Source organism: Amborella trichopoda, chromosome 3, assembly GCF_054954075.1.
Source record: "Amborella trichopoda isolate Santa Cruz 75 chromosome 3, AtrichopodaSantaCruz75HAP2 v2.0, whole genome shotgun sequence".
NCBI classification, from domain to species: Eukaryota; Viridiplantae; Streptophyta; class Magnoliopsida; order Amborellales; family Amborellaceae; genus Amborella; species Amborella trichopoda.
The window spans coordinates 52,200,384-52,224,850 of record NC_142338.1 but is presented as its reverse complement, the minus strand read 5'-3'; the positions used below and the strand labels follow the sequence as shown (position 1 = coordinate 52,224,850).

General features: G+C 34.4%; 1 protein-coding gene and 1 long non-coding RNA gene across 3 annotated transcripts; both read left to right on the top strand.

Annotated features, from left to right (window-relative positions):
- Window positions 1-1,807: 1,807 nt before the first annotated feature.
- On the top strand, window positions 1,808-15,904 carry LOC18429240 (putative ADP-ribosylation factor GTPase-activating protein AGD8). Of its 2 annotated transcripts, none has more exons than XM_006838530.4 (7): window positions 1,808-2,168; window positions 2,359-2,477; window positions 10,377-10,812; window positions 11,011-11,277; window positions 13,491-13,616; window positions 14,464-14,565; window positions 15,424-15,904. In XM_006838530.4, the coding sequence occupies exons 1-7, from the start codon at window positions 2,100-2,102 to the stop codon at window positions 15,535-15,537; spliced, it is 1,233 nt and encodes a 410-aa protein (XP_006838593.2). In that variant the 5' UTR covers window positions 1,808-2,099; the 3' UTR covers window positions 15,538-15,904. The 2 variants fall into 2 exon arrangements, 1 of the variants encoding a protein (XP_006838593.2); XR_016051626.1 differs by having other exon boundaries at window positions 1,934-2,168; window positions 14,243-14,565.
- Window positions 15,905-20,648: 4,744 nt separating this feature from the next.
- LOC148782952 (uncharacterized) lies at window positions 20,649-23,354 on the top strand. Its single transcript, XR_016051625.1, has 2 exons — window positions 20,649-20,831; window positions 21,681-23,354. It is a non-coding gene; the product is annotated as an uncharacterized LOC148782952 (long non-coding RNA).
- The last annotated feature ends 1,113 nt before the right edge of the window (window positions 23,355-24,467 follow it).

Genomic DNA, 24,467 nt, shown 5'->3' with positions numbered 1-24,467 from the left:
GATGATCTCACCTTGATCGGGGGACTGTTAATGAGCTGACAATAGTTCTATATTTTAATTGTAGCACGATAATAATCGCTGACACTTGCATATAACATTATTTTCAGCTTGCGACTAGCTATTCGAACAAGATTGTATAAATGTCAAACCCTCTACCCCTAATTTATGTGGGGAAAAGTTTATAGGCTCGAAACAATCAAAATTAGTACCTACCTCAAATTTTTCGTTAGAAGAGGTTGTTTTGATGCTCAAATATCTTCAAATTGATCATCTCGACACCAAATGGACTTGAGAAAAAAATGAATTTCAAGTTTTGAAAATAGTACATCGTGTAAGGCATTTTTGACTGTCAATTTTTAAGTCATTCAAGTTTTCATAGATCTGCCCGATCTACAGTGTGTTTTTTATGTTTAAAATTTTATGATTAAAGATAAATATATATTTTAAGGCTAGTCAAAGATTTCCGGTCTTGAAACTACATTTCTCGACACTATTTGAAGGTAGGCTCTAATTTGATTGTTTAGAGCCTCGGCTTTATACAAACCTCACGTATTTATGTGCACGACAACCTATGTCCCTCGATAGAAATTCATTATTGTTTTAAGAAGTAACCTCTAAATATACATCTCCATACAGCATTTGATAATTTGCCTGCTTGATGGAACAACGGATGGTGGATATCAAGTGAAATATTTGGTCACAAGGGGTCATCAATATCCAAATAAATGGGTTGGCGTATAGTTGAATTAAAATCATGTTTGTCGGGTCCGCAGTTTCTCCATCACCGTCTAACCATTGATTCAATGGTTACCCTGTGCCCTCACATATCATGTGGTCATAGGACCCATAAGTCTCCACTTTTCAGAGATGGCCGTTAGTTTCTTGGTTACCTATCACTCTCCTTTAAATTTCGCCTCAAACCTTCCCGACGGTGGTTGGTTAGTTGGCATTTCATCGTTTACGAATACAAAAGTTAAAATTTAAAAACAAAAAAGTTGAAATATGAAATACGAATAAATAAATAAATAATAAAAATTTTGAGGACAAGAGTTAAAAGATTAAATATGTATGCACCCCTAAAAAAATTTAAATAAAGAAAATAGTTTGATAGGGCTGCAGAAGTAATCCTCACCTCATTACTCATCGAAAATTGCAAATTAAGCATTAGAAAATTTTACATCGATCATCTCAACTTCACTATTATGACTGTGAAAAAAAAAATTTAGGATTTTTAAGCTATGAAATAGTATATATTGTAACAAATTATCTAGACCTTTCATTTTACTTTAAAATAAGTATTCACATATCTGTACATTTTTTTAGCTTCAAATTTTATTGGTCGTGTTGGAAATTGATTTTAGAACCATCAAATAGATTATGCCGTCCAAGGTACTTTCCAGACGAGGATTTAAGGTGAGGTTTTATTTTGTTTTGTAAAATCTAGATCTTATAGAAACATATCTTTTAAATAAAGATGTGGTTTCTATAAGGTTGCAACCATAAACAATTCAATTAAGATAAACCACTAAATGTTATCATAACATATACTTTTGGTGTAAAATATTTTTAGGATTATCTGAAAATTCATTTTTATATCAAATTATAAAATTTTGAACTCAAAATATGGTTAAAATCAAGTAGATCTATAAACACGTGAAAATCTTGAAAATGGACTATCTAGATAATGTGTTAAAAGGTGTATTATTTTTATTTATATTCATACATCTCGATGTCGAGATGATGAATTAAAGGGTTTTTTTAAATTAAAACAACCTTATTCGATGAACTTTCGATGAACTTTAATTCTACATTTTTAAAGTTGCAACCTTATATAAACTTATTTTTAAATCATATAAATTACAAAATACGGCATGCTTTAAATAATAAATTACAAAATACGACACGCTTTAAATAATAAATTATAATATACGGCACGCTGATCTCTGTTAAAAAGAAGGATCGCTCTTTTCCCATATATTTTAATCCCCATTGGAGGTAGCGGCAAGCCCCATTACCTCCTCCTTCGGGGAACTCTGTCTTTCTCTAAGCCCCAATAACAGGGATCTCTTTCTCTCTCTATCCATCTCTCTCTCAGAGCCATGGCGTTGGACAACTTCACCGACAAGAACGCCATCTTCAGAAAGCTCAAATCTCGTTCTGAGAATAAGGTTCGTATCGATTCCCCCCTTTATTTCTTGTAATCTCCATTTCTTTTTCCTTTTCTCTCTACTGAAATTTATTGCTTCTAATGGGATTGCCCTCTTAATCTTAGATCTGCATGCAATTTGTTGGATCTACATCTAATTTCTGTGTCTAGACTGTCTTTGATTATGTGGTTGTTTTATTATTGTGTGGTAGATGTGTTTTGATTGCAATGCGAAGAATCCGACATGGGCGTCTGTAACATATGGAATATTTCTCTGCATTGATTGCTCTGCTGTGCACCGTAGTCTTGGCGTGCACATTAGTTTTGTGAGGTATCATATTCTCTCTCTCTTATTTCTCCGACTCTTTAATCTCTGTCCTCCTTTATCTGAAATCCCCATATTGAAAGGAGAAATGAGGTCACTTTTTTTTTTGTTTTCTTCTCTTAATGTTAATTTTGGTTGCATGTTTTACTCGGAGGTTTGATTGGAACATGATTGGCATGTTAAAGGATCACAATAAAAAAATTATCTTATTTTTTAGTGCCATTTGCACTATGAAGGGTTCCTTCTGACATTCAACTTGTTTTGTTATTCTCTTCCTGTAATTTTGGCATGTGATTACTGCACGTTGGATGCTGTGTAATATTACTGTTGTTATTGGTGTAATACGATTTAGAATGAGATTCAAGATTCTGAAAAAATTATGTGTCTCATATTTCATGTAAATCTTGGTTGGTAGTTTACTGAAAATTTCATTACCACCCAATTGGCTGGTTCTAATGCTTGCGATTATGTCATATCAAATATTGTGATGTTTTCCTGAGGCTTGGATTTGGTTTTTGGTAATTGCCATTTTTTGCCACTCTATCATATGCAAGCAAAATGATTCCTTCTTTCTGCTTATTTTAGAAAAAAAAAAAAAAAAACTCATCCCATTGCTAATTGTTATGCTCTAGGGCAGTCTATGTGGATTAACTTCAGTTGGGAATTTATAATTGAACCAGATCTGTGGAATTTAGGATGACATTTGATATTGGTCTAGAATATAATTTGTAAAGTCAAATTTGTAGTGGTGTTTGTTTGTATAGCTTTAGAGGTATCATTTTTGTGAATGGTGACATTAACTATTGTGAACCAAGTTTTGGGCAAAGGTTCTGAAACCATAGAAATTTTTTGATAAATGTTTTACAATGTTTAAAAACTTGGACTGGTGGTTTGACTCGTACCTGTGGGTGGCTGGTTTCACCCACTGGTCCGAGTTTTTAAACACTGGTTTTATTTGTTGAACTGATATTCTTTTGTAAACATGTATTACATTGAAATTGGTCATTCCTTTACGACCTTTTATATTATCTTAGCATTTTTATACTTATTGAAATGTTATTAGATATTAACATATTAGCATTTTTATACTTATTGAAATGTTATTAGATATTAACATATTCCTTCTGCCTGTTTCACGATTTGTTACCCATTGTGTTCCTCACTTGACTTTCCTCTTGAAGTGCATCGAAGTGATACTCTAGGCTGTATAACTGTAGCTTATTGGGTTCTCTATTTAGGTCTTGAAAGTTTACTTATAGAAAAATTTGAGTTCTATGGCCTTTAGTGCCATCTAAAATTTTGACATATTAGCAAAGAGGTTGGGCTTACTAGACCATTCCTTCCTCGAAGAGACCAAGTAGTGTGGAGTGAAGTAGGTTTGTTTAGACTGTCATCGCATGAGCCAGTTAATGTTTTGGGGATTCCATCATTTCATTCACCTTGGATTCTGGTTCCTTCTAGTGTTAGTTCAAGTTTTTGGAGGCTTTTGGAGGCTTTTGGGAATTACAAGGGTAGGATTTATGACGAGTAGGGATTGGACCAGATGGTCTCACATTATGTAGTCCCTTTTGCAATATTAACTTTGAATAATGACATACGATAGATAATCCGGAAATAGAGTGCTTAATAAGTTGGGCATGTTCTCCTTTGTTCATTGGGGTTTCTTTATGTCTGTATCCTTTAGTTGGTAGGGAGTTTGTGGGAGTGAGGGATGGGTAATGTTCATGGTGAAATTTGTGTCGTCTCTATTTCTTAGAGTTTGAGGCAGGACTCTTAAGGGTCATGAAAGATTTTCTGATAGTGGTTATCTTTGTCACATGATCCAGATTTCTGAGAGACCTAATTTTTGCACCTTACTGATGAGAATGACTCTTAATTTTTTGTGATGTAGACTATGGTGGTAGGATGGGGTGGGGTGATTTCTTTTTTATATGGGTCTGGGTTCATAAATGTAATGAGAGAGAATATCATGGTTTTGAATCTGGGGCTGCGATTGTTCAGGAAGCACTTGGTGTCCTTTTTTAGAGGGAGATTCCCTTAACTTTATGTGAGGTGGCTATCCAAAGAAGTGAAGCTCCTGTCAACATTTTGGATATTTTTCTTGATGTTTGAAGTTCCAAATTAAGTGAAAAATCACCATGTTTCCTAGGCTGAGCCAGGATCAGTTCCTCTTAATAAATTTTGACCTGGTATTTTCTTTGTGTTCTAAGTCTATTTTCGGTAATCAGATAATTTTCATATAAGTGGTTTAACTATATATTATTAATTATTATATCTTTTCTACTCCTTTTTATATATAACGATTGTCATTTTGTTTTGAGCTTTATGATTTCTTCATGTTAATTGTTTATTATTTATTTTATTGGATCATTTGCAGGTTACTAGTATATATATATATATATATATATATATATATATATATATATATATATATATATATATATATATATAGCTTTTTACCCCAGCTTAGCTAAGTAACTGGAACATAGTGCTAGTTAACTCAGTTTACTAAGTTGTCTAGTCCGGCTTGGTTTCGGGGGCTAACAAAAGCAGCAAAAAATACCTCATAGAGGTGATTGGGATACCGCCTTGTTGTGTTAAACATCAAGCTATAGCTTTCCACAGACAAACTATGCCATTCCCTCTTGAGCAAGTGCTTTTAGCAAAGCTCTTGGATTGGGTATTCTTCAATTACAGCTAAGCAAAGCTGCGGATGAGCACTCTCAAACAAGATCTTAGCTGGTGAAGCAACACACTCTCAAACAATGCTTAGCCGGTGAAGCATCGCACTCTCAAACAAGATCTTTGATTGCTTAACATAAAATCACTAATTGAAGAACCTTGCAAAAAGAGGCCCCCCTAAACAATTGAAGGCCTCCGCTATGCCTGTGGAGGCCTGCTCATCACTTGCTTTGCTATGCACAAAGGCAAAGCTTCGAACTCCCTCCTTAGGGGGCAGCAAAGCACTCTTTTAGCTTGAGAGTGCTTTGCAAGAGCAAAAAGCCTTATATGCGTGTGTATGTGTGTGTGTGTGTGTAATGTACGTCTGTATGTATATGTCTTGTGGCATGCTCAACTCAGTTTATGCGCTCATCATGGAAGGGTTGACATTGTTGTGGTTATTTTAAGGAGTGCCATTACCGGTATACTTTGAACATTTAAAGTTTCTTATAAATATTTTTTCTATGCTGTGCCTGAGTTGAACGATTTAAATGATTATGTACTGGTCATGATGTAGAACATAGAAGAATGGGAAATTTACAACCTAACCCCTCCTTTCCACCTGGATTTCAAGAAGAACCTCCCAATTAAACCCCCTGCATGCAGTGGCTGAACTCCCCTTCCACACCTCAAAACAAAACCATTCCTACAATCACATTATGTTCTCCTTTTTTTTTCTTCTAAATTACATTCTGAACTTTATTCCACCTAAGTCCTAAGGCCCCAATGCCCTGAAACACACTCTCTCATTCTCTAATGTACTTTGTGTGTGTGTGTGTGTGTAAGCCTCCTTTCCGTCTCAATCTGTCTCACACTTTCTCTCTCTAAACACTTGCTCTCATTTTCTCATATGGACTCCCACGTCATCAGCCCTCTGTCTCCACCCCATCTTCCTCTCCTCCACTCTCCAATCCACTTCTTCCTCTCCCTCACTCTCCAACCCACCTGCCTCTACCCTCACTGTAAACATTTGTGGTTTTTTGGGAGATGGGTTCTGTTCTAAGAAAAAGAAGAATTTGGGTTTTTTGGGATATGGATGCTTCTATTCTGATAAGAAGAAGAAGAAACTGGGTTTTTGGGGATGTGGGTTCTTTTGATTTTAGAAGAACACACTGATCTTGAACACATCAATTAAACGTGGAAAAAATTATTCTTTGAGGAGATGGGCTTGTAGGTGAATAGAACTTGGATTGAGTTCGGAAGGTGGATACTAGGAAGGGATTTGACTACGGATTGGAGTTGAAAAGGTATACTTTGAACGTGAAGAGAGGGAAAGTTCCAGGGGGGCTTTTGCATAAATGGCTCTTTTGCTGGGAAAGTTGTAGGGAGCTTTTGCTCAAATGACTGTTTTGCAGGCTTCCATCCCATGCTTTCACCCAATATCTGTTTATTGAATTTAATAACCAAAAGCCAATCCATTCCCATTCATCTACCCATTTCGCCCTCTCCCATTCCTTGAGTACATGCAGTCTGGTGTGTGTGTGTGTGTGTGTGTGTGTGAGAGAGAGAGAGAGAGAGAGAGAGAGAGAGAGAGAGAGAGAGAACCTGAATTATATGAGTGGGAGAGAGACTCAATTATAGAGAGTGAGCTAGAGTGACATATTGAGAGAAAAAGGCACCCTCTCTCTCTCTCTCTCTCTCTCTGAGAAATTGCAGAGGAGATAAGGCAGAGGAAGAGATAAGGTGGGGAGGGCGCAAAGTTTTTTCACTTGTTGCCATTGTGTGAATTAAAGTTTTTATTCCGCCTTATTCAGATGACGATTCTATGGATGAGCTTATTATGAGAGTTAGGTCTGCCTGAAAATTGTTGTAAAAAGTGATTTGGGTAGCTGGAATTTGATTTCCCTTCAAAATTTTGGCCAATTCCAAGCTGGGAAGGAGGGAGGGAGGCAGGCATGAAATCTTATGTTTCCTCCAAACGAGAAAATCTTATGGGTTCCTTCAAATGAGGAATTCGGTCTCTCTTGTTCTGTCTAGATCATTGTTCAAAAAACCTGCTGGTTAGAACCGAAACCGGCGGGTTAGCTTGGAACCACTAGGGTTTTGAGTCTAGTTAGGGCCGATTTTGTTTGTCTAGTAGCCTAGGTAATACCCCCCTAAAATTTCCATTCTAAAACTGGCCGATGAGGGGTTGAACCGGCCGTGTTTTTGTCTTATCGGCTGGTTTTCTCCTAACCGTACTGGTTAGCCGATATAACGGTGTTTTTAAGATATAACGGTACAATATTAATAATGGGTGTTATTTTGAAATAGGGGCCATTGTATATAGTAGGAAAACCATGAATCCAAATTTTCACCTTTTTTTATTCGTTTTCCAGCCATTTTTGGCTTTTTTTCGTTCTTTAATCACGATCTAATGAATATAAAACAGTGAATTTAGATTTAAACATCGAAAAAGAAAGGAATTTCTTGGATTGAAATGGCGGATTTTCCAGGTTTTTGAAAATTTCCGCCATTCTTTCAATAATATCAATACCTAATGGTTCGTGAAGAAATTTGAGAGTTTTGATAGCTATTTGAAGTATTTACCTGATTCATGTATCAATTTGTTCAAAACACCAAAGATCGTGGGTTGATTTTGGCCCGCAAAGCTTCTGCTCAGAGAACCTGTGTTCAATCCAAAAAAACATATTTTTGATCCCATTGAAGGTCTTTTTTATCAAATTGAGTTGTGTATTTCGATTATCAAGGCTTCATATCTTAAATACAATCGGTATGTTTATTTATAATTGAGTAAATTTTTTATATGAATTTTTTTGTTGCACGATGTCATGAAAATTGCATAGATCTGAAATTTCCCCCCTTTTATCAATTAAACCCAAAATACCAAATATTTTTTGATGAGATTTGGTGCGTTTCAAAGATGATCGAAGCCTTTACAATGCATGTGTCTTGATTTGTTCGATTATTCCAACATTGATGGTTGTTTCTTGCTCCAACATTACGGGTTTTTGAGAAATTGATTTTTCTAAAAGAAAAAATATTTTGCTTAGTAAAATTATGTTTTTTGATGAATGTGGGAAGTGGGTTTCTATTTTGCTTATTAAAATTATTTTTTAATAAAATTATATTTTTTAATAGAATTATGTTTTTTGATGAATATGGGAAGTGATTTTTATTTTTGCTTAATAAATAAAATTACATTTTTTGATGAATATGGTAAGTGTTTTTTATTTTGCTTAATAAATTTATTATTTTGATAAAATTATGTTGTTTTAATAAAATTATGTCTTTTGATGAATATGGGAAGTGTTTTTTATTTTGCTTAATAAAATTATATTTTTGATATACTTATTATTTCAATAAAATTATGTTTTTGGATGAATATGGGAAGTGCTTTCTATTTTGCTTAATAAAATTAGTTTTTTTGATAAAATTATTTGTTCTACTCTTCAGTTTGTTCTTATATGGAACTGTGAAACAATAGCAGCATCCTACCCAGATTTTGGCCTCAAAGGATGCTACTTTAGTTTGCATTATTGTAAAATAAGTATTCATTTTCCTATTGCTTTCTTAATTAATCATTCTATTTCCGAGCAAAAAGATTGGAAACCATCTCAAGCGTTGGATTTGATAGCAGGCTTGAGAAAAGTGGTTATTGATCCACCTTGGTCATCTACAAAAAATTTTTTCTTAAGATAAATGTAGGTAATAAAATAATATACACTAAAGTTATGTTTTTTTTTCTGCCATTTTTGGCCTTTTTTTTTTGAAAAAAAATAATTCTACTGGACCAGGTAGTCCGGTTTTGGTTCTAACTGCTCCAAGCCCTATGTCCGGTTAATCGTTCCGGTTCGTTTTGCGAACACTGGTCTAGATAGGGGAGTGAAAGAAAGAGTCTGGGGATTTACAGGAATAAGAGAAAATTATTGGGATATTGTAGAAAAAAAAGAGTTATTTCATTGGAGCTGGGACGGAAGGCGGTGATTATAAGTTTAACTGGTGGTGGTGGGGCCGCATGTAGCTTTCGGGATAAGGTGTTTTTTGACACCAGAGTTTATAGTGTAAATTTCCCTGGAAGAAGGTGGTCATTTTAAGTTTAACTTGTTACCATCTTGCCAATGTTACTTGACTTGAATGTCTCTCATATTTTTGAATCAGATTGAATATTCACTTTTAACTAGCTGACTATAGATTTCAATATATTTTCTGATATATTTTATTGTTATATTATTTTCTTTAAATATTTCCACTGGCCTGAACTTACGTGATTTCTCTACGTTTTTTGTAGTATCTGTCATCGAGATAGGCGCATGTTCTGTAATTGAAACTTTTAATTCAGCTGCATCACTGTTCACTCACAAAGTTAACTCTAATCAGGAAGGTGGTTTTGGGCCCAAGTCACAAGTTTTAGACATTTGCTTTGAAGATGTTGACCTGTTTACTGATCCACGTGGCTATGCAGCAGACTTCATTTCGTAGGCTGGCCAATGGGTAGATCCTACATACGAAGTTTGTCCATAGCAAATAATGTGAATTTCTTAAAATTAATCGATATTTTAAAAAAGAAAAACAGAATTTGTAGACGAAGAGGCATTTATGAACCTGGTGTTATGCAATGTTTGTCTAATATTGTTCTCATACATTTATTGGCATCTTAGATTGATCAGTTTGGAAGACAAAACCCTAAGGATGCAAGCTCTATTTTGATATGGGCTGCTAGCAGATTTAATGCCTCATATCCTTGTGCAGAAAAGATGACATTCATGCATATTTAAGGAGAAGTAATGTTTATTGATTACAGTAAATCAGATACGTTGAGATAGTAATGATATTTAGCATCATTACATGGTCAACCGTCATAGATACTGCACAGGTAAAACTTTGAGGATTATAGTGTAAAATGCAGAGAAAAATTTGTATATTTTTTTGAAGAAATTTTGGAGATTTTTCGTGAATTCTATGAAAGGTTTGAAATAAAAAGCAGAAGTGTTGTTCCTGGAAGCAGTCGGCCATTTCATCTTAAATGCAATCCCCTTCATAGTCCCTCTTTCATTGTCTTGCCCCCTATTCTTTGTTTATGCTAAAATTGCATAAGCTGATTTGAGCGTCATGATCAACTTGTTTATTCGTATTGCCACAATTTCTGGTGTAAGATGTTAAGCTGATTTAGCTATTATGTAGACATTTTGTCAACCATTTGATCTTTGCTGAACTTGAGCATTTCCTTTTATTCCAAATCAGGTCAACAAATCTGGACTCTTGGACTCCAGAGCAGTTGAAAATGATGAGCTTTGGGGGAAATAATCGTGCTCAGGTTTTCTTTAAACAGCATGGATGGACCGACGGAGGTAAAATCGAAGCAAAATACACATCAAGAGCAGCTGAATTATACCGGCAATTACTTTCAAAGGAAGTTGCCAAAAGCTTGACAGAGGACCCAACTTCTCCTAGATCACCCCTTGCTTCTCCGGCAAATCAGACAGTAAATGGTCTATCTCATGTGAAGCTTACTGGCACATCCAAAGAAAATGAGGCTACTGACAAACATGAGGCACCTGAAGTTACTGCCTCACCAAAAGCTCCTTCCCATCCAGTTACCAGTACCATAAAAAAACCCATTGGTGCAAGAAAGGGAAGTAAGACGGGAGGTCTTGGTGCCCGGAAGCTTACTACAAAGGTCGAATCGTTCTCTAGCTCACAATAACATAAATTTTTTCCATCCCTAAAGATCACTATTTAACTTTAATCTTTACTGTTTTCTTGATTCATTGCTGGCATTATTTGTAGTTAATGAATCAACTGGAGAAAGTTTGAATTTGTAACGCTGTGATGTAATGAATTCTTTTTTGTCTGATGCCTACTCAATTTGATGCAGCCAAGTGAAAGTCTTTATGATCAGAAGCCTGAAGAACCAGCTCTTGTTGTTAGTTCATCAACTAATGCCAGTGCAGCACCGTCTTTTGGCTCATCGTTTCCATCACGCTTTGAATATGTTGAGAGCATGCAGTCTGCAGAGCCCAATTCTGGTGGCACCCAAGTACTTAACCATGTTTCTCCACCTAAATCAAGCAGCTTCTTTGCTGATTTTGGAATGGATAGTGGAATCAAGAAAAAACCAAGTTCCGCTTACTCCAAAGTGCAGGTAATTCTTTACTGACTATTCAGGTTTCATAGATTATGGGGTTCCTCATACTTTTACTATGCATATTTGTGACTTGTTTATAGGGATGGCACATGTCTATATAGAGGTTGTTGAAAAATATTGGTTCTCTCTCCCTGCCTCTGTCCCTCCCTCCCTCGCTACACACACACACATGATAGATAAGTAAACCCATTAACACACAAATGTCATTCCACAAGCTCTCTCTCTCTCTCTCCACACATACAAATGTCAGTCCACATGCTCTCTCTCTTTCACTCTCCCTCACTCTCGCTCTTACTCATTCACTCTCTCCCTCTTTCTCTACACACACGATAGATAAATAAAAAGATTGATACACACATGTGTCGGTCCACAAGCAACAAAAATTTGAATAATATGCACAGTTATTGCAGGCAAATTAAGAGTACGAATCCAGCAAGGGGGTTTGACCACAAACGGGATCACTGAGGAATACGTACTCTTGTGGCATTAGGTGTCAAATTTTTCCAAAGTATAAACTCGGTACTAAGAAGGTGCACTAAGAGAACTGCAATTGCATGAGGACTGGCTTGTCCTATAGGAGGTCTTTACTGAAGGTTTCTATGCCAATTGGGATTCATTTAGGGATCAGTTGACAGGCAGACTGTCTATAGCTGTGACCAATGGTTGAGAGTGACGTGGGCACCATTGTGTATTTTTTCCTTTGTGTTTTTTGGGAACCTGAGTCAGAGCATTCACAACGTCTGTGCCATAAAGAGGCACTTTTGCTCCCATAGGTTGTCCATTCAATGCATGATCCATGTTGGGCTCTTGTTATACTGCATTGGGTTTTGAATGTGTTGATACCATCATTTAGATACCTGCAAAAAGTGACGGGATGTTACAATTGCGGTGGTTGTTCTGGTGCACCCATTTTTGCATGGCCATGGGTGTGCTTTCAGCCTTCGTCTACAATTGATCTAATCTTTTTAAAAGTTTTTGGTGGATTCATTGGTAATGGTAGGTCTAAATATTGATATGTGTGGATATCAGTTCCTCTTTTTCATTAAGCATCTAGAGCCTTTATCTTGCACGATGATTCCATGACATGGGTAACAACTTGACAAAAGTACAAATTATTTCTGAAAGAACTCCTCCAGGCTCTAAAGAATTGATCTCCCGATGGAGTGAATTGATGAGGTTAGGAAGTCAACCTCCATAATCTATAGTCTGAGAAATGGTCCTCATACAAACATATAGTAGTTCTCCATTCCAAATACCTGGCTTGAGAAGGGCTTGTTACACCTGATGCCCATCATATTGGAGAATAGCTATCGTACCGTTGCCTTTGGAAACACTGCTTAACCCTGCTTGTGCTTGCTTTGAAGCTATTGATTAGGTACATTGTTATTCGATTTCCATTTTACCACAGTTTCAATTTTAGGTTCCTCAATAGGAGAGACCACCATGTCTTTTACATTCAATGGCGAGTTTAATATCCTTAACAATTGAGGATTGGAAATTATCTTTCTTTACAAAGTGACAGATGTCCTTCCTCATCCTCTATGATATAACCTCAATTGTTTTTCTTTTAATGCTTCCTTCATATTTTGTACAAATTTAATTGTTAATTCTCTCTATCATGTGGCTAATTTCTGATTATTGAGGTGCTTGTTTACCATCCTTTTGTTGGAATAGTCTGCAAAGGAATTCTACCCCGACTTTAGCGCATTTAGACGATTCATGTGCCCTTTCTCCTGGTTTTAGTGTATTTGTTAATGGAGTTCAGCTTAAAATTTTTGTTCAAATATCCTGTCCTTCATAACCAACCATAGCAAAAGCTATCTTAGAACGTAACCAAAAGATCCTACCCCCTAGGAACTAGGAGGTGTATACCCCTTTCCCATGAGTATATGGTTCATAACTTAGGAGCGCCTACCTGTTTTATATCTTCTTAAATTCTGTAGAACTAACATGTGAGGGCGTATCTAATATCTGGTGCTACTCATTTAAATTCTGTAGAGCTTTTCAAATTTTGAATAAGTGATTAGCGGCAATAAATTATTTTTTTTCCCTCTCCAATTGGAGCTCTAACAATTTTGTCTCTGCTATTAGAACAGATATTAAGCATTTCTTCCTTTGGATATCTGTCACTGCCCTTTTTGTTACAATAATCCTTAGCATGTGTCTAGGCAGTTGTTTCCATCTTTTGATGTCTATATTCATGACTGCAGGTTGAGGAAACCAACGAAGCCCAACAAAAGTTTTCTAATGCAAAATCTATTTCATCAGCTCAGTTCTTCGGGGATCAAAGCAAAGCCAGTGATGCTTCTGCCCAAATCTCCTTGCAAAAGTTCTCAGTATGCTATCTCTCTCTCTCTCTTCCTCGCCCCCTGTTCTCTGTATGCGTCTTGTGTTTGTGCGTGTGCAGTACATATCACGCACACACACATGCATACACCCATATTTACACGTTCATATAAACGTATTATATAGACTCTCTTTTGTACACCCATTTAGTGAAAACTGGCCCAGCTTGGTCTACTCCCACTATTCAAGTGTGACTGACTTTTGTAATTCCACTAATCAACTAAGAGTTGTCAATGACCCTTCCAAAAAAAAAAACAAAAGTTTTTTCCTGATTCTAAGCAACTCCCCTTCTTGTTGGAATTGGCCTTTGTGGTGTTTTTTTTGGCTAAAAGATATTCTATTCCCATGAGAGTAGAATCTCTTTTAACTCCCTCAGGTACAACCCCACCTAGAATTAGGTTTAGGGCCCCAAATTTTAGGGATGTAAGCCCTTCAATCCATAGATAAAAAAAATCCTTATCATACCCACTATGCACTTGAAAAAACAATGTCTAGAGATTGAATAGAGACTTTCCAATTTTTAGATGGTGAGGTCCAAGTGTTAGAAAACTCAATTTTCAAAAATAATTTCGAGAGTAATCATCTTGTAATTCTTAATTGGTTCCCAAAATTTCAGATTTTGTTTGACATCATCTCAATGGGCACAATGACTTGACAAAATATGTCCATATGAATGCTTGGGCTAGTTTTTCTCCTTTTTAGGCAGCATTCAAATGTTGCATCTTGCAGATAGCATCAGGTTATAATTTTTTTCTTCCCCTTCGAATCACTAAGTCTCTCTGTAAGTTAGTTTTCTCTTTCGTCTTGTGTTTGGTAATTGGTCAATGCTTTGTGTAGAGCTCAACATCGATATCCAGTGCTGATCTTTTTGGACATAACATGGATGATCCTAGCCTTGATTTGTCTGCGAGTGATCTTATCAATCGGATTTCATTCCAGGTACTTCTTCTTCATTGGCCAAACTCATCTTGATAGATATCTTTCATGTCTGAAAGCTAGAAATTTTGGGAAAGCTAATGATACATAAATCACATAGAACATTGTTTGACTTCTTGTCTTTGTTTTTTTATTCCTTTGCTGAGCACTAGAAATAGCTTTTGTTTGTCTAGAGTCATTATTTTCTTTTTGGGGCCTGTTTTTGTGTCTTGTATATTATAGATCTTTCAACAATTAAAGAAAAGTCCACAGCCGCCAACGTTTAGATGGTCATTGTGTATCATCATCATCATAGCCTTTTCCAATTATTTGGAGTCAGCTGCATGAATCTTGGTGCACCAGTCTGCTCTATTAAATGCCATACCCTCAGTGATGAGGGTATTGTATATGAAGTTTAATTGCCGAAACAATCGAGTCGCTTCTTCCTTCAGTCATCATCATTGAGCCTTTTCCAGCTATTTGGGCGGCTAGCTTCTATTCTCAATGATTGTTAATTTCCATATTTGCAACATGCTCACTGCAATCTTTGAATTGTATGGCCCCCCAAAAAAAAAAACGTTAAATGCTAGTGTAAATAGATCTCAAAGGCCTCTGTGGTATTTTGGAAGCTACTGTAGTGTTATAAATAGTTTCTGAATTATAAAGTTCTTTGCTTAAGGATTCATGCTGTTGGCCTACATATTATTCTCCATCTAGTTAGCATTCGCAAGGTTTGATATGCTCCTCATAGTGAATTTGGTTCTGCTCCCGGGAATAATTGTGATTTATATGAACATTTTGAAATTTTACAAATTATATGAAAATGAAAGAAGGAGAAGAATTCGTTTATGATTTGACATTGGTTATTTCGGATTTATGCAGGCATCGCAGGACATCTCATCCCTAAAGAACATGGCTGGGGAAACAGGAAAGAAGCTCACATCACTGGCCTCCAACCTTTTAACAGATCTTCAGGATAAGGTTCTTTATGGGTAATATTTGTTTATGTTAGAAGTCAATGAAAACATCAGCTAAAAGGATTCATATGATTGCTGAGGACTGCTAAGGCGCTTCTCTTCGTGCTATCTTAAATTCTTTGGAAAGACAATAAATTTTCACACATTTGCCTCTGTTATTTTGAAGCGGTTAAAATAGTTTCTTAGCTGAAGATATCTAGCTTTTGTTCCAGTGTTTTATACCATACTCCTGGATGGTTTTTGTATGATAGTATAAGGCGTGTGCAGTGAAACCAATTCATTGATACTGAAGGGCCTCCGAACCATTTATCATGTATGGGTCTGTATATCTATGTTGGTTGTGTTTTACGTTCGTAAATGCAAAACTGAAAGCAATTGAACGCGAACAGAGTGGGTTTTGTTCTTTTAGTTTATAATATGGAAAAAGTTTATATGAGGATGCTTTAGAATTACGGATGCCCCCTCAAAAATTCATTGGAAAAGTTAGTTTTAATGTTACCTTTGATTGATCATCTCGACATCGAGATGTATGATTATGAAAAATAAAAAGATTTTAAGTCTCAGAACAAGTGCATTTTATAACATATTATCTACACGGTCCGGTTCATGTATTTATTAAAAATTTATAATTAGGTATAAAAATAGATTTTGAGATAATCTTAAGAACATATTACATTAAAATTATATTCTAATTGCATTTATATATATATATATGAGAGAGAAAAACTCTTCCGAATGCCTATAAGTGAAAATGAACCGTGATTTCGTCTATCTTAATTACCATTTAAATTTTATAGCAAGATCACAGTTATCCGGTTATGTTTTAATTTTTATTTTTTTTCCTATAAATTTAAATTACTTGAAATTTGGAGTGTGTGTATATTTTATTGAGGTGTATTTGATAAAAAATATAAAAAAAATAATTCGTAAAATATGAATTGATCAAAATATTTATGGAGTTATTTTGGTTAATTTAAATTTTATAAATTATTTTTTTCATATTTTTATTAGGTGCGTTTCATTATGATGTATACACTTTTCAAAGTTCAGATCATTCCGATTAGTAACAAAATAATGCAAATTGAAATATTATTTGACAACTGCATTATGCGATAAAGTTTGGATAGTGATGAGGATACGCGAAATCATGGTTCATTTTCATTTATAGGTGTTTTGTAGTATCATATATATATATATATATATATATATATGGGAAATGATCTTATCAATTCATGAGCTGACAGCAGTGTCGAAAAATGATCTTATCAATCCACGAGTTGACAACAGTGTTAGCCAACAATTTGGGCCAATCTGACGATTATAACTTAATTTCATATTTGAATTTTTTTTTTTTTACAAATTAAAATCACTTGAAATTTTAGGCGTTCTTTTTTCTTATCAAGGCTTGTTTAATAAAAATATATAAAAAATAATTTATAAAATATAAATTGACAATAACATTTTACGGGTATTTTGATCAATTTATTATTTTGAGCAATTGTTAGAGAGAGAGAGAGAGGGGGTTAAGGAGAATCTCCATTCCACAAAGGCTCTCTTTAAAGTAAGTTAATCTTAAAAAACAAAAAATCTGAATATCGATTTTTTCTATTTATGCCTTTCTTGTGCCATCGTTATTTCCTTTCCTTTTCTTTTTTTTAATATGAATTGTTGTTAGTTCGTATAATTTCTTCAACGGTTGATTTTTTTAATTAACTAAATTTCCCTTGTTTAGATTTTCAAAATCCATTTTAAACTTCCGAATGTTCAGCATCTGAATAATTGCTTTTTAGGGTTCCCTAACATTTTTTATTTTATAAATTCAAATATTGAAAAGAAAATTAATGTCATCACAATTTTATTTACCCAAAAGAAAGTGTCCTGACAATTTTGGGTTTTGAAAATCCAAAATTTATTTGCCAATTGAAATATCTAAAAATTTCATTTAGCCTCTTAGCAATTTTGGATTTTTAAAAATTAAAATTCATTTTGAGATGAATTTTTGGATTTTTAAAGTTGCATTTTAATGTCTTTGGACACTGCCCTACTAACGGAAAAACTAAAAAAAAAAAAAATTGAAAGTGTGGTTTGAGGATGGAATCCTCAAAACCGAAAGGAAATTTTGAAAAAAAAAAAAAAAAAAAATCCTTTGATTGGCCAGCCTTCCTTGTAATTTCCACCTATAATTTGTTTTTTAGATAATTATTCCAAGTCCATACATAATTTACTCCCCTTTATTTTCTATCTTCAGAATATTTTGCTCGTTCCTTTTGTTTTTTCTTCTAATTTTTTAATCTATTATTATTATTATAATCTTCATAAGAACATTGAATTTTTGTAATGTGATGTTTTTTTTATTAGTGACCAACAAACCTATTGTTTTATAAAATTTAATGATATATAAGTTAAATTTATTTTTCAACAATATTTTGAATTTAAAAAATATTTTATCATCCAAATTTCTGATAACAATTTTTTTTTTTGTGATGACTTTTTTAAAAAAAAAAAAAAAAGAAGAAGAATGAGTGTATAATTTCCTTGTTTTTTTACCACTTGGATAACTTTGTATTTTTGGATGAATTTTTATGCTTCTAAAAATTAGTTGTAATAAAATTCCAGATTTTTAGTGTCAAATATTTTTATTTTTTTTTTCAGATTTTTCAGTATAAAAATTATTTGTTTTAATTGAACAAATCTTAATTTTAAAGGGAGGAACATTAAAAATAGATATGTAATAGGTTGTTAGTCTCCGTTCCGTGAAAGTCCAAATTTAAAGGTAAATAGTTGGGATTTGGTGCTAAGATTTTCTTGATTACTTATGGATTAAAATCTTATTACATGACTTTGAAATTTAAGTTTTTAAGAGAGAGAGGGAAAATCGGATAAGTATCAAAAAGAAAATCTTGAAATTTAAGTTTTTAAATAAATTGTAATGGCCCTCTCTCCCTCTTCTTATCTATCTCAACTTCTCTCTATCCTATTTCTTTTGTATTAGGACAGCCACCAACTTCTCTCTCTTCATCTGGACCGTATTAAGACAGCTACCGGATAATCTCAACCGTTAGATTCAACTTTCCATATTTTTCTCCTATTTTATCCCAACGTGTCTCTTTTCTCTCTCTCTTCAGATAGATATTATCAACGCACCCAACGAATAGTAATCTAGAATAACTCGATTTTTATTTTGAAAGATCCTTATTTTTATTTATTTATTTTTTGAGACAAGATTCCAAGCTTTTATTCATTAATCCGAAAAGATCCTTATCTTATCTTAATCATAAGTTTAAATATCAAGCCACCCAGATCCTATAATATAATGAATCCCCTTGTATTATAAATTAAGAATATTACACCTAATTTAGAGAGGAAGAGGAAGTTTGAGAAGAGACTCACATAGGTGGTTCTCTGGTTCACGCTTGGTTGTTAGAGCTATTGCATTGAAGTAAGTTCCTTATCATTATTATATATTTTAATCCTTTTGGTTGTTAGAGCTATTGCATTGAAGTAAGTTCCTTATCATTATTATATATTTTAATCCTTTCATTTGTTTTAGAATAATTTGGGCGATTCTTAAAAAAAATAATTACATGTGAAATTTTCTCCTTTGTGCCGTATTTTTCTCTTAGTCCCATGTATTACTTTCTTTGTTATTGGGTTCTTGGATTTTGATTCAATCGTGTTGAGTCATGTTACATGAGAAACCAGAACCCAATAACAATGAAAGTGTTATAATGAAAGTAAATCCAACACGATTGAATAAAAAATGGATACTTTAATTCCTGAAAATTTCGTTTGATATTCGTGCTTGTGTTTAATCAAATTATGAGCTCAAGAAAATGAGCATTCTCATAATGGATACTTTAATTCCTTCTTCTTTTTTCTTCTTTTTTTTCTATCCTACATGGTTTTGATATTATCTTATTAATTCCATCTCTTGGCAAAAATGATCACAAGGATAATCAAATATTTTTTGAAGAATTTCAACGATATATGTAGTCATCGTGTTCTGCCTAGAGGACCAAATACTCATCTGGGTCCTGCAGGAACACCGAATACGAGGTAAACTCCTAGTAACCTAAGATATGAAGGACTCCCTACTTGAGCTCTCTCACTCTCTACATCTCTTGCCCTCTCTCTCCCTTTCTTCACCTTGTCTCTCAATTTGAAGAAACCATAAAAATAGTAATTGAATTACAATGACGATCAAGAAACCAGACAAATAGGTATATGAAAGAGAGAGAATTATCCATTGAATCTGGATATTTTTATTTTTTTATTTATCCTTAGAAGATTTAGAGAGCTTATATAAATTTGTCTAATGACCCAAGGAATCATCCATCACATTTTTCAAAACTTGGTTAGAGACCAAAATTACTTATAATAAATAATTACTATGGGACATTGAAAAAGGAGAGAGAGAAGAGGTCCCTAGGACCATTCACTCTTGAAATATACCAATTTTTTTTTTTTTCTACTCCAAGGATTTTGAATATCCAAGGTATTTCAAACTTGGATTAGAAAAATACAATAATAGAAACTTGGAGTAGAATAATCTGGATGTTTTTGAAATATACGAATTTTGAAATATACTTCTGAATCTAAACATACCTGTAAAACAATCCCACTAATAAATTTTTAGGGATTCCAGATAAAGATAATTACTATATAAAAAATAAAGTTCTTGAGATTTAAAAATATGCCGTTTTACCCGTAATAATAGATAAGGGCATAATAGATTTTTAGAGATTCTAGATAAAGATAATTATTATACAAAAAAATGAAGTTATTGAAATTAAAAAATCTGCCATTTTATGAGGAATTTATTTTGGAGCGTCCAATTGTAAGGCTCTAGCTGACTCGACTTTTCTTACATAAAAATTGACAAAGATAATTATAATACAACAAAAATAAAGTTCTTGAACTTTAAAAATCTGCCAATTTACCCTTAATAATAGATAATAGATTTTTAGGAATTCCAGATAAAGATAATTATAATACAAAAAGATAAAGTTCTTGAAATTTAAAAATTTGCCATTTTAAGAGGAATTTGTTTTGTACCGTCCAATTAACTGACTCGTATAAGACTTTTCTTACATACAAATTGTTAATAAATAGTCCCCCTGATTGAGAAAGAGGCATTCTATCAGGTCTTGTGAGGCTGATTGAGAGAGAGAGACATATTATCACGTGAGGCCAGCAGAAGGGGCATTCTAAAAGAGAGTCAAGAGAGTCTCTGCTCAAGAGAGAGAGAGAGGCTTGTTCTTGAAGTCAGTTTTTTTCTTTGAAGTATCAAATTGTTTCTCTCTCTAGATTTTGGTACGTATTTTTGCATGTAATTTTTTTCCTGAAGGTATTGATTTCTCCATCCAGATTTTGGTTTAGTTTGAGAGGGATTTTGGTATTCAGATTCTTTCTTTGATGCATAATTTTTTTTCTCTCAAGATCTTGGGTTGTTTTATGGTTTGTTTTGTGCTCTATGTATGGTTTTAATTTCTCTCTCTCGATCTTGGGTTGTTTTATGCTTTGTTTACCTTGGATTGTTTACGTATGGTTTGTTTTGTGTTTTCTACTAGGTAGCTTAAATTTTCAATTGATTGTTTAATTGAGTAATTCCATCTATGAATCAAGACGACCATTGACTATAAGATGCACTGCCAAATAAAAATGAAAGGTTCATCTTTAGGATTTTGAATGGAAAGATTTGCATACTCCAAAAACTAAAAGAAGGATTTTACCTTTGCCTTAAACTTGAAAGAGGTATCCATTATCAGTTGCTTATTTATTGAAGAAAGACATGAATAATTTCTGTTTATTTAATAAAAACACAAAACTCATTGTAGCAGGTGTTTATTTATGGAACAAAACAAAAATAATTGTTGTTTATATATTAGAAAAAGATAATACATGGGATTGTTTCTTTTTAATTTTTATTGTTCTTGAATGAATTTTTCTTCTTCTTGAATATGAGTCCACTTTTTATAAGACATATAAAATACTTCTCCCATGTAGTTTTTACTAGCTTCTCTAATACTTGCTCAAATATGTTTTATCAGTTACTTTAATCCTTGCTCTGGTATAAAACAAGGAATTGTTTTTCTTTTTTTTCCTTCTCACTCCTTTTCCGGAAATTTTGTTTTGACTTTTGGTTCTTTATATTTTGTGCAGAGAAAACAGGAAGAGAATGGCTGTCTACTATTAAGTTTAAAAGTGCAAAGCATTTCGCCTCTCTACCCATCGAAGGTGACTTCATAAATGTTTTAAATTTGAAGCGAAAGATATTCAAGTACCCATCGAAGGTGACTTCATAAATGTTTTAAATTTGAAGCGAAAGATATTCAAGCGCAAGAACTTGCGCAGGGTGACGATCTTTTTGTTTTTAATTCAAAAACAAATGAACAGTCCGTGGATGAGGCGCTGGTGCCCAAACACAGTTTCCTCTTGGGGTTGGTTCCAAAATGGAGGCGTCTCTCTATCATTGTGACTGAAATACAAGAGCCAAAAAGTTCGGTTTTGTTTCGTGTGGTTTCAAAAAGGAAAAGGCGTGTCTTGCTCATTGTCACTGAAAAACCAGAGCCAAAAACTTCAGAAACTCCACAAACTATGAATGAATGGGATGATTTTGGTGACGATGAAGTGAAATTGGTTGATGAGTCTGATTGGCATGATTTTGGGGACGATTTGAATTCGACTCCAATTCAGTCAAGTCAGGCCCTTTCGAACAAGGCGAATGAAGACAGCAGGATTAAGGCTGCATTCAAATGATTCCCTTTCGAATAAGGCGAATGAAGACAGCAGGATTAAGGCTGCATTCAAATGATTTAGTTTGGCGGCAAAAACTGGAAGGTCATGGCTTTGGTCGAGGACGAGGTTTTAGGCATGCCTGTCTAAAATCAACTTCTTTAATCTGGCGAAGGCAGCAAGGAGGAGGAGGCTTCGAAGACAGGACACCTCCACAAGATTATGTGTGCCATAGATGCATCACTCCTGGTCACTTCATTAAACATTGTCTTACAAACGGAAATCCCGATTTTGATATTAAGAAGGTGATACCAGCTCGCACTCCTGATTCAATGGCGACCCTAGATTGCTCACATGCTCCGCTAAGTGTTAATGGCTGCCCTAAAGCACCCTCCCATGCTCTTTCTGGAAATGCAAAAAGTGTTGACACCAAGTTTGAACCAAGGAGTCAAAATCGAGTGATACGAGCTCGCATTCCTGATTCAATGGTGACCCAGATTGCTCACATGCTCCGCTAAGTATTAATGGCTACCCTAAAGCACACTCCCATGCTCTTTCTGGAAATGAAAAAAGTGTTGACACCAAGTTTGAAACAAGGAGTAAGAAGGAGCCGGTGTCAGAAGAGAATGCTAAAGAGGAAGTTCAACAGAAGCTACCTGCTGGTGAGCAACTAGCGACGAAGAGGAAGAAGATATGCGAACCTATTCAATTTCAGACGCACTCCAGTGACTTTATGGCACCAAGAGGGTCTAATTCCTTTTGGCCTCAGTTTCAGTGGGCAATGGATGGATATATTCTTCATGGAATTCCTTATTCTTTTTGCCTCAATATCAGTTGGCAATGGATGGATATATTCTTCATGGAAATCCTTATTTCTTTTGAGCACCAAACCCCTTTGCGCTCCCTTTACTGCTGGGATGTTACCTCAGAATCCTTTTACAATGCAAATGTTACCTTCTTCCTTCTCAAAGAAGCATTATGCCATATGAAGTTCTTTACACTGATAGCTTAGAGATTCAAATTCTGTAATGAATTATTTTTATATGAAAATGTAATGATAACTTTCTCTTTGGAATAAATTCACAAATTTTGAATTGAAAATTTCTCATATTTTCAAGCTTGACATTCGTGTACCATTTCGTGACTTTGAAACTAGCTCCCAATGCTTATTTATGTTGTTTGATCCTTTGTTTTGCTATGCCAATATTGTAAATTGAGATACCAAAATCCATAGTACCCATTCATTTGCATTCAGTTTTGTATTTATGATTGTAAACAAAATAGACATAGATATACAAATCCATACGTGGTATCAAAAAAATGAATATACCCTGTGGTATCAAAAAAATGAATTCATGGCACATGCCTCATCCAAAAATCATCCAGAAGTGTAGTATGCGTGAGTACGCCCTTCCTAATGCATGCTCCCGAGGGAGCATTCTGTACAAAACTCCCTCGAGCTATATAGCTCCATGGGAGATTTTTTTCATATGAATGATTGGGATCCAAGTGTAACTATTACGATCAAAAATTTGGAAGGTTCGGTTTCAATCTTGGGATGTCATTCTTTTTTGGGTGCGGTTTGTATAGAGCGTAGGTTCTGAACAATCAAATTAGAGCCTACCTTCAAATAGTATCGAGACATGTGGTTTCAATGCTGAAAATCTTTGTGATAGCCTTGATATATATTTTTATATTTATTTAGAAAATTTAAAGCTTCAAAAATAGTGTAGATCGACAGATCTATTAAAACTTGAAAATCTTGAAAATTGACGGTCCTAAAATGCGTTACAAAATAAACTATTTCCAGAACTTGAAATTCATTTTTTTTTCGCGTCCATGCATCTTGATGTTTGGGCATCAAAACAACCTCTTCTACTAAAATTTTTGAAGTAGGCTCAAATTTGATTGTTTAGAGCCTCGGCTCTATGTAGACTTTTCCTTTCTTTTTTTAGGCTCACCGAGGGTGTGAGTTATTATTATTATTATTTTTATTATTATTTTCTTTGATGTTGGTGGCTAGGTTCTATAGATTATATCCCCCATGTTGGTGGCTAGGTTCTATAGATTATATCCCCAAAATTGGGATGCAAAAAATATATCGAATTTGAGTCTTGCCTGAGGGAGCAAATGGACAGTATAATCCTGTGGGAGCATGAAATCATTTCACAGACGTAATTCTCATCAAGTGACATGCCTTACGTCCAATTTGGG

Coding starts and splice junctions, on each gene's coding strand:
- LOC18429240 (XM_006838530.4), top strand. CDS start 2,100: ATGGCGTTGGACAACTTCACCGACAAGAACGCCATCTTCAGAAAGCTC. Junction 2,169..2,358: donor AATCTCGTTCTGAGAATAAG/GTTCGTATCGAT, acceptor ATTGTGTGGTAG/ATGTGTTTTGATTGCAATGC. Junction 10,813..11,010: donor CCCGGAAGCTTACTACAAAG/GTCGAATCGTTC, acceptor AATTTGATGCAG/CCAAGTGAAAGTCTTTATGA.